Source organism: Schistocerca americana, chromosome 2 (assembly GCF_021461395.2).
Source record: "Schistocerca americana isolate TAMUIC-IGC-003095 chromosome 2, iqSchAmer2.1, whole genome shotgun sequence".
Lineage (NCBI taxonomy): Eukaryota > Metazoa > Arthropoda > Insecta > Orthoptera > Acrididae > Schistocerca > Schistocerca americana.
Genome location: NC_060120.1, coordinates 572,982,018 through 572,992,813, shown reverse-complemented (window position 1 = coordinate 572,992,813; position 10,796 = coordinate 572,982,018). Strand labels below are relative to the sequence as shown.

The following is a 10,796-nucleotide window of genomic DNA, read 5'->3' as shown; positions in this document are numbered from 1 at the left end:
GTGAAAATCAACAAATGATGTGAGGGAGGGTAAGATTAGAGCCTTTTGTTTGTTTGTGCTATGCCCACAGGAGAAACTGCATTTGTGAGGACTGCATTTAAAACAGAAGGTTCATTGTTCACTTGCATAGGCTTGGCATGTTTACAGGAATGTGATACTCTGGTCACTGAAGATAGAAGGTCTCTTGCATAATACTTATTAGGAATTATTTATCTAAACAGAAGTATCAATATAGCTAATGATCTTCTGAAAAATATAAAGGGCAGTCAAATGAATATGAGGCAGATGGAAAAAATGTAAACTGTTTAGTATTTCAAAAGTAACCACCATATCTGTTTACACATTTATCCCACTGTGAGACAAGTTGGTCAACGCCTTCATGGAAAAATGTCTGTAGTTGCCTACAGAACCATGATTGTACCCAGATGTGCATCTCTTAGTCCAAAGTAAATCAACAGCCACAAATGACTTTCCATGTGGAAATCACATGGGTAGAGATTAGCACTTAATGGAGGATATGTAAGGGCTTCCCAGTGGACCTTCTGCAGTGCACCCAAGATGAACTTGACAACACATGGATGCTCCACGAGTTTCGCTAGGAAGTCCCTACACATATTCCATTAAGTTGCAATCTTTCCCACGTGATTTCCATATTTTTGGAGCACTGAGGAAAGACATGCTTCGGATGAAGAGGTGCACATATGGGCACAATCATGTTTCCGCAGGCAACTGCAAACATTTTTCCATGAAGGCATTCATCGGGTTTTCTCGCTGTGGCCTAAATTTATTAATAGTTATGGTGATTAATTTTGAAATAATAAACAGTTTACTTACTTGTGTCTCATCTGTCTTGTTTTCATCAGACTGCCCTTTATAAAACAATGAAAGTCCAGGATGGAATAACAGAAACATAGAAAGGCTATACTGCTCCTCATCACATAGAGTAGGCACTGAATGGCAACAGGCACAATGAAAAGCTACTAAACACTTAAGCTTTTAGGCAAATCCCTTCTTCTGAAGTATAAAAAGCACACACATTCATAAAAACACAACCAACATACACTCGTTCACTGTTTGTGGGCTCTAAGGTTTTCCATTCCATTTTAGGAGGGGATCCTCTAGATGGTACATGAGTAGGTTGGCATAGGATGGTGTCATGTTGGTACCCTTTGCTGTACCACAGATTTATCTGTATATGATGCCTTCAAAGGAGAAATAATTGTGAGTGAGGGTGTAGTTGATCATGGCGGCAGGAAGGAGGTTGTAGATTTGGAATCAGTCATATGTTGGAAAAGATAGGGTTCAGTAGTAGCTAGGCTATGGATTGTGGGGATGTGAATGTAGAAGGAGATGGCATTGACAGCAATGAGCAGGCCACAGGATGGTAAAGGAACAGGAACTGTGGAGGGTCAGTGGAAAGAACTGCCGGCATCTTTCAAATAGCAGGTTAGATTACGGGTGTTACAGAAACACGAATGGCAGAGATTAAGTGAAGAATATTAAGGAAATATAATTCATCCATGAAAGAAGAGGCTTAAAATATACTTTTAAAGACCAATTCTTGAGTGTTCATCAGTCTAGGATCCTTGGTAGTGTGGATAAATAGAAGATATACACAAGCTTGCGGAGTACAGATGTAATGTAGACGTTCCTTCCATTAGAATGCAACTCAACGCTACACAACTTCATTTGATAGTTTTAAAATTGGTTTTCTACACATATATTAAATGATAAACAGTTTTTATAAAAAAATAAGAATTTATTATCTTATGAGTATTTCACAGATGTAAAACTGCTGTTGTCTATTAACAGGCAAATTTTTGATATCACAGTTCTTATTTCTTCACAATAACATACATATTTAAACACTGCTTTCATGATGATTGGTTCATCTTTAGCAGTAATATATTATTGACAAAACAAAACACACTTGAAAAAAGAGTGTTCTCCAGTTATATTATGATACAATTATTTTAGGCAGAGTCTCACAGATAAGGTTGCCACCCATTATACAGGCGACTTAGGTTCACTGGATCTATAGCTTGCTGAATGAGATGGTTCACTTGACCAGCAATACTACTAGCACTCCCTTCTTCAGTACCATGCAGCTTTTGTCTCAGCCGAAGTAAAGCTCTCTCTGCCATTTTATTCACCTCATTTGAAGTTTCTGTAATGAATTTCAACATACATTAGTAGTAATGAACATCATATTACAAGTGTGTGCGCGCGCACACACACACACACACACACACACACACACACACACACACACACACACACAAGAGAGAGAGAGAGAGAGAGAGAGAGAGAGAGAGAGAGAGAGAGAGAGAGAGAGATACAGTTTACTGGGGGAAAAACCAATGTTAAAAGGCAAACAGTGCACTGGCTGACAATCAGCTGAAAACACTAAGTTGAAGATTCAGTGAACACATGAGTTTATGTGTGTGGAAAAATGTGCCACAATCTGTTTGCCACACATTTGAACTGCAATCATAATGCTCTAGATAAAACTATATTGGGTAGCAAGAACTCAAGGAAAGAAAGCTTTACAACTACATGTACATTTTTAATGATGTACAATTGACAAAACACGGTTCAGATGAAAAATGACTAAGTTCCACATAAAGTATTATTGACATGCACAGGTATGACACAAATTGTGGCAGCACTTTCGTTTCATTAATGCCTCTGCTGGGTTTGAGTGGAACATATTAACCATACCAGCGAGATGTGCTAGGCACAACATTGGAAATTAATACCAATTAAACACTATACGTGAAAGTATGGGATGTGATCAGCGATTGTGAAATATTCAGTGATTTGATTGGCAGCACTAGATGTGGTCTGGAAGAAGTGCTAGCATCAATGTGCAAGTAGATCATGGTTAAAGCACCTGGTCATCGCACACTAAATCAGAATTTGATTCCACCATCAGGCTAATATTTTTTCTTTATCCCCCATTGTAGAAGATGCCAACACCCTTTCAGTGGTTTCTTCTTGTGTTTTAATGAGTACCGCACTCATGTTTATTACCTTTTCCTTTAGAAAACTGTGGTAGTAGGAGCAAACAAAAAGTGAATCGTATAACCCACAAACCTTTCAATAGAATTCATCAAAGTCAGTGCAGAGAGAGAAAATTATTATTTTGAGGAGTAAGTTATTTTATATCAATCAGATTTCTATCAAAATTTTATTGTTTATGAGCACATATTTCAAATGTAGATGAGAGTAATCAAATAATTAATCAATTCTTTGACACAAATGAAACATAATGATATATTTCTTTAAACAATTACACACTCAAATGTAATCACCAAGCTCAACAGCAGTTGTTTTACCCTTTTATTCAGGAACACTAATATTCACTTTTACTCTCAATGTCAAAAACAATCAGGTCCAAATTACATTGCTGAAGAGAAAGATTTGAGCATTCACAGAAGCAGCAGACAGAACAGAAAAGTAGATGCAACAGAAAAAAAACTTTATGATAAAATTGAGCAAGAGAGAATAAATGTTTAACAATAAACTCAATAATTTTGGTCTTTAAGTACAATTACAAATGTGTTGGGACACACAAGTTCAACTATTCAATGTATGGGTTTAAATCCTTTCAGACAATATTTATTAAAATCTCATAGGATATGTATGATGACCCGAAATAGATAAGTAGGTATGAAACTGCACAAATATTCAATGACAGGACAAGTGTAAGAAATGTAGAATATGGGTTTCCAGCGGAAATTGTAGCTCATTTCTGTGTAATTTTCTGCAGTCTACAGGTATGAAACTACAGACACCAGGTGATGGTAAGGCACTATGCTTTGCCTTAGAGCATAATAGAATTTAAGTTGAGAAAATGATTTTGATTTAACTTTTTTTTAAAATTTAACGTCAAGATACTATCATTACTGAAAACGACTTTAAATTTAGAGGTTATGTGCCTGCCATGGGAGAGTTCGTTAATGTGAGACAGCTGGATTCTGACTAAACCAAGTAAGTAGTCACCTTAGCAAGAAAGTATCAGAACTTAGTTCTCTCAATAACTACAGCATAAACCAGTGACGAAAGACTGTTACGCAGCTATAAATTGTTGAGAATCCTTAGTTTTAAAGGTGTCGAACTTAAAGTTTTTTGAGTACATGTGCTTTTAGAGCTTTAATATCTGAAACTGAGTAGTTGTTGCAACATTTTATCATTATATAATTCACAAAGTACTCTTTCATTTACTATAATGAGCTGTCCTTCAAACTGATAAGCACAACTGTGTGGTTAGGTTTCTAGTGCAAGATGGCTTATTCCTAATATGTAATACCACAGATGTACTTGTATGTGAAAGCACTGCATATTAGGACATGCTACATCATATTAATATAATTTCACCCTGGTAGCTGTGTTCAGATTTATAATTTTACTAACTGGTTTGACAGTTTTGTGAAATTTGTGAAGCTCTCACACCACACCGGTGTTACTTATGTTTTAATGTTTGACTTTTTGAAGAACATTATGTTTTATATTTGAATGTATGACTTGAGCAACTCAGCTCTTAAATCACTGTACATCTTTGACGATATGTTCTTCATGTAATTACCTTATCTTCTGATGAAGTCACCCTTAGAGGTGACAAAACCTGGTCAAAGTATATAGAAAACCTAAGCAACCGGTTGGCAGATTCAGGGTGTATACATGGACAAGGAAAAAAAAAATCCCTGATTTTTCCCGGATTTCCCGGTTGAAAATACACTTTCTCCCAGTTAAAAATACACTTTTTCCGTGTTAACTGACAATATACTTTTCTTCGGCACTGTAAAACTTATCAATCGTTAGAATGTTTATTGTTTTCTACACAGACGTAGAATTTTCCGGGACTTTAGAAAACGAAACCCAGGGGGGAAAAAACGCGTTTTGGAAAGATCTTTGATGTGCAGCAACATGTACGCTGCATTTTTTCATATTACGGAGGTATAAATTCGAATTCCACCAAACACTGCATGTTACTTTCCGAAGCAATGAAATCGAGATTCCGACGCGCTTTTGTAAGCCAGTCATAGCTCATGTCACGTGATCTCGTCTGCTGATGACAGCATATGACAGGTGATGTAGTCAACGAATAGCAAGATCACTCTTAAGTAGTGCGAACACACAAAAAAAAGACAGTTAATGGTGGAAATTAATAGACATAGTGTTGCTACAAGAAAAACAAAGCTTTCACAAATAATACTCGCCTCGAAGATTAATAAGCTGCAAGAGAAGCTAAGCTTCCACATATAATGCTGATCTTTTTGCGCGTTTACACTTTAATAACATCACACAAATGTGTCAGTAAAATTTTTAATAACGACGTAAATGTCTGATCTTCTGGGCTCGAAATTCTTCTAGATGGTCATCCTCTAAGAGTTGATTTTTGAATGAGAGTCAAACGCTCTGTGATCTAAGAAATTCATCGAACATTCTCGCACATAGTTCATCTTGCGTAAAAGGAAATTTACTTTGAAAGTAACACTTTTCAAACCATCATTGGCAATATTTTCCCGTGACCTGCTAGAAATTGGTTCGTTTCAGCAGTTGCCAGAGTGTGCCAGATAACAGGCGTCACTGTGCCTGCGCAGCTACGATGACGCAGGAAGCCTGCATGTTCGTACGTGTAAAACATTAAAAGATCTTGCATTATGTCATAAAAGAAACAAGCCATCAAAGGATACTTCAAGAGCATCAAAATTTCGTGAACCATACTAAAATGCGTAATTCGGCTTAAAATGCACAATCGTAGGCTATGTCCAGATTCGGATGTAAATTTTCTTGAGTACCAGTACTCTACTATCTCATGTTTGGTTCATTATTATGGCATAATGTCATACGAGCTAGAAGATGGAAAACGTGCACTTGAAATGCTGCGAGTATTTTAATTCATTTGGTAGCTCCCGGCCACAGAAATCCTTTTTGTTTCCACTTAATGTGAGAGCAATAACCGAAGAGGAAACAGCAAAATCACTAAACGTAAACACGGGTCACGTGGAGACTACCCACCTCCAATTTAGATAGTGGCGCCAAGAAACACATCTGTCGCCAGCCGCGCAGGATTAGCCGAGCGGTTTAAGGGTATACGGAATGAGTTTTTCGATGAAAAAATCGATTTTTGGGTAAATGCAATTTCGAAAAATTTAGGCACTCCCGTTTAATACCATGTATAAAATATTTGGATGACGTGAATAGAACTATTTTAAATCATTTTTTAAAATAATTTCGACACACGATGTTCCGCACCTTGTATATGAGACGCGAAATATACCCGATATAGACAGCCTTGCCAGAGATATAATTGAGCACAAGAGAGTTAGCTTTTCTGTTGGCTGCACTGCTAGACAGTTGACAATAGATTCTGCACCATTTGTATTGTTTCCTTTGTGAGTACATCCATGTCATTGTTGTGAATGTCGTATGTGGAAAAGTCATTGAGTTTTCTTTCCTTCAACATGCCAAGACCTAGTCTGAAGGTATTTAGAAAGCGTGTACATTGGCGCAAGAGCGTAAAGTGTACTAAAAATTCATCTGATTCATCTTCATCAGTATCTGATGTCCCAGTAGCGACTAACCTCAACACTGGTAGTGATACATTGAGTGATGCTGCTGCCACTACACCGTTAAGTGCTTCAAGAAGAAAACTAGCTGGAATTGAAGAAGAATACAAGAAACTAAATGCTGGGACTACAAAATATGAGGTAATTAACGTCTCTTTATTATCAGACGTTTTGGAGAACAATATGTGCTGCAAACAATGTGGAAAATGTGGTGTTTCATTGAAAACAAACTTACAAGTAGGACTTGCTTGTGAATTAGAGTTGATGTGCAGTTATTGCAAACACAGTGTTACTTTCTTCAATTCCTCACATGTTACTGCAGATACAGGTAAACTATACGATATAAACATTAGACTGGTTTATGGATTACGGTGTATAGGAAAGGGCAGGGCTGCAGGTGCCATGTTGTGTGATGTGATGAACCTCCCTCCTCCACCTTCAAAATTTAACAAACACATAATTGCAATAGGCTCTGCTGTGGAAGATGTGGCACAGGAAAACATGAAAGATGCTGTTGAGGAAGCAGTTGTTGAAAATAATAATAGCAGAGACTTGTCCATAGCTTTTGATGGAAGCTCGCAGAAGAGAGGCCACACATCTCTGAATGGTGCAGTAACAGCTACAAGTGTGGACACTGGTAAGGTAGTTTATGTGGCAATACTTTCCAAGCATTGCAGATGCAAGGAGAAAATGAAAAATAAACATGAAGAGGAGTGCATGGCAAATTACTATGGGTCAAGTGGTGGTATGGAAGTTGCTGGTGTAAGAAGTATTTATCAACGCTCAGTAAAATGGTACAACGTTAGATACATAAATTATCTTGAAGATGGTGACTCAAAGGCTTTCAAAGAAATTGAGGAACTGAGACCCTATGGTAACGATGTGGAAATTTCCAAACTGGAGTGTGTTGGCCATATTCAGAAAAGGATGGGATCAAGACTTCGACGGCTCAAGGCTAGCATGAAAGGCAAGAAATTGAGCGATGGAAAAACTATAGATGGGAAAAATAGACTGACTGATGCTGCAACAGATCATATTCAGAAGTGCTATGTTCTAGCAATAAGACAGAATACAGCAGATGCAGAATTAATGAGAAGAGCAGTCTGCGCTCTGTTTTTTCATACAGCTTCAAACAACGAGAAAACATGGGCTATGTCCAAAAGGAGACGATAGTTGGTGCAAGTACAACAGAGGCAAGGTAACTAAGAAACAATACAATCACCCTCATCACCTGCCATCTACCATAATGGATGAAATAAAACCAATATTCCGAGACCTCGCAGATATTAGTCTACTAAAGAAATGTCTTCATGGCCGGACTCAAAATCCAAATGAGTGTGTGAACCATGTGATATGGAATAAACTACCTAAAACTGTGTTTGTGGGTATAAACACACTTCACTTTGGCGTTTATGATGCTTTTTCATCATTCAATCAGGGCAATATAACAAAGTGCAAAGTTCTGCAGAAGTTGGGGCTCTGTGTAGGACTACGAACGGCCGCAGCTATGCTTTGTTTGGACAAGGAATGGCTCAGGTCTTCAGATAATGCCATAAAAGTATATTCAAAGATGGCTAGACAGCATAGCAGAGCCATCAAGAGGAAGCTGTTGGATGATTCTGATGATACAAGCTATGGAGCAGGCTTGTACTGAAGTAAAAACTTTGAAGCTAATTTCCCATAACTTTAGTTTTTTTGTGTATAAGGTACATTTTTTCAGGGCCTATTTATAGTAGAAAGATGAAATTTTCTGTAGTTGTTCCTTAAGACCTTCTAATATATCTGAATTAAAAGATATGTGGAATTATTTTGTATTAGTGGATGTAAATTTTAAAATACTTGTTAAAATGTATAACTTTTTTAACATTTACAAAAAATAAAATATCTGAAAAACTATACATTATTTTTTCAAAATTAATAATTCAGCATAGAAGCAGAACATATCTCTGCGTTCTGTGAAAAAAAATCAAGCGTATTGTCCAAATAACAAATGAGAAAATGTTCCTAACTTTTAGCTCAATTTAACATTGTATGCATAGGGCGTTCCATATACCCTTAAGGGGCTCCAGTCATGGACTGCGCGGCTGGTCCCGGCGGAGGTTCGAGTCCTCCCTCGGGCGTGGGTGTGTGTGTTTGTTCTTAGGATAATGGTTAAGTAATGTGTAAGCTTAGGGACTGATGACCTTAGCAGGTAAGTCCCATAAAATTCCACACACATTTGAACATTTTCTGTAGCCAGAAGCGGGAGAAGGTAAGGTACTAATCGCATGCAACTCAACTGCGCGCACGCGCAAGAGCCCGCCTGCAACTGCTCAAATGAATCTAATGTAAACAACTGTCACGTCACGCTCATCGGAGGCAATTTGTTGTTAGGAAGCACTGCATATTCTTCCTAAAGCCTTTGATACAATTTGGTTGCCAGATGCTTGTATGAGCACAGTGTTTTGTTGTTGTAATGGCGCATTTCCTTTTCGACTTAAGTGTTATTTTCGTTTTTTTTTTCTTTTTTTTTTTCTAGTTCATGTTTTGTTGCTTCAGTACTATTCTGCAAAAGCGGGATACATTAATACCCTTCATTAGAGTATTGGCTCTTACCAGTCAAAATCACAAAAATTCAACTGGTAACTAAAACAATGAAAACTTCCTGGAATTCTAAAAAATTCCCGGGTTTTTCCCGGATTTCCTGGATGTACTGGGTCGAATACACCCTGCAGATTTTTACATGTTTTCCAAATTTGTGTATATGGTTGCTGCAAACATCAGCCATGTTCAAAGTTGTATAAAATTTGTTGTTGTCTGTTGCATTTCTGCATTTCAAACAGATCCAGATCTCAGTCATCTGCTTGATCAGATTATTATTAAATTTCCTCAAACCTTTTCTCATTTCTTTCTGAGTGGTCGTAATTAAAAGTTGTGCATTCTGCTGTATCTATGTCACTTATCCTCAATGAGCTGAATGGTAGTAACTTAAAGTTGGCTGTTTTTGTTAGATTTACGGATTGGGAACTTGCTTGCTGCAAATTGAATGCCTGCTCTAATTTTTCAGAGCATTTGTTTAATTCCAAGGACTTCAGATCATCTGCTAGATCAAGTTTCAGAGATAACATCTACTGAAATCTATTGAATACAGGCACATCTGTGCAGTACTGTTTCTTGTTAGTGTGGATTAAGTCTATTTCATCTTCAAGGGGCAAAATGTGTAGTATATTGGGTGTTTCTCCTGTGGATTGTCAAGTGTACTTTCCCTGCTGTGTCAGTAGATGTAACAATTTCGCTTTTGCAATGTGTAGCTGGAATCATCCCAAAAAAATCCTGCTCATACATTCCACATACGATGCCCAGTGTCGATAGCAAGTATCAGTTTGTTTCCCATTACAAGCAAACTGATATTTAAATCATAATTTTATGTTTCCATTTGACAGAACTGTCCCAAATTGGACTAGTGCATTATTTGTTTTATCGATATGTATTAACCCTTGAGTGCGAAAAACACAATTACAATTGTTTTGGAACATTCCAGTCTTGTTTTGCAATGGCAAAACCGTATCTATTTCTTCATTATTGCTTCAGCTAACAAGGTGATAAATTGGGTTGTCATACATTCAGATGAGCAACAGTAATATAAAATTAACATTGAGCTAGGTCAGAAACAAATTATGACATGTGCAAGAAAATGACTCACACTACAAGCTAGCGGCACAAACCCACAATGATGCAGTTGTTTGCAAGATAATGAGCAACTGAATATTTGGCTGGTCGGGCTCTGATGAAATTGCACTGTTTAATGTTTCAAGTGGGTAATTACTGTGGGATAACATCTGTCCGTGGCAAAAGTGTGTTATAATGGAACTTTATTTCATTATTTTTAAATTAAACAGTGCTGTAGTGCACATTATTTAAGTTTATTTTATGGTTGTTTAGTTAAACTAAGATTCAACTATGATTTTGCTCTTACATGTTTACCTTTTTAACATTAAGACAGCTATTCTTTATATCTGTACACAGTGCGCTGCATGCTCGCTCGTGTTATGAAAATCTGTGCACCCTGTCACGTGTTACCAGAACGTCAGCAGTGACAGATGATTGGTTTTGCATGGCAGTAGCAGTAACAGCAAGCCAGGGTGGTGCTGTCACTGCTGGAGTGCCCCCCCCCCCCCCCCCTTTCCCATCCCGTTAATACACATTGAAAAAAAGCAAGTAACGCACTAGACTAATTTAGGA

The 10,796-nt window shown here is 37.4% G+C and overlaps 1 protein-coding gene across 1 annotated transcript in view; it reads right to left on the bottom strand.

Annotated features, from left to right (window-relative positions):
* Nucleotides 1-1,744: 1,744 nt before the first annotated feature.
* Nucleotides 1,745-10,796, bottom strand: part of LOC124591556 (serine-protein kinase ATM-like) — a 456,741-nt gene continuing 447,689 nt past the window's right edge. The window contains exon 46 of the mRNA XM_047131742.1: nucleotides 1,745-2,167. Within this exon, the coding sequence (XP_046987698.1) occupies nucleotides 1,986-2,167 (182 nt within the window). The 3' untranslated portion in view covers nucleotides 1,745-1,985. The remainder of the gene's footprint in view (nucleotides 2,168-10,796) is intronic.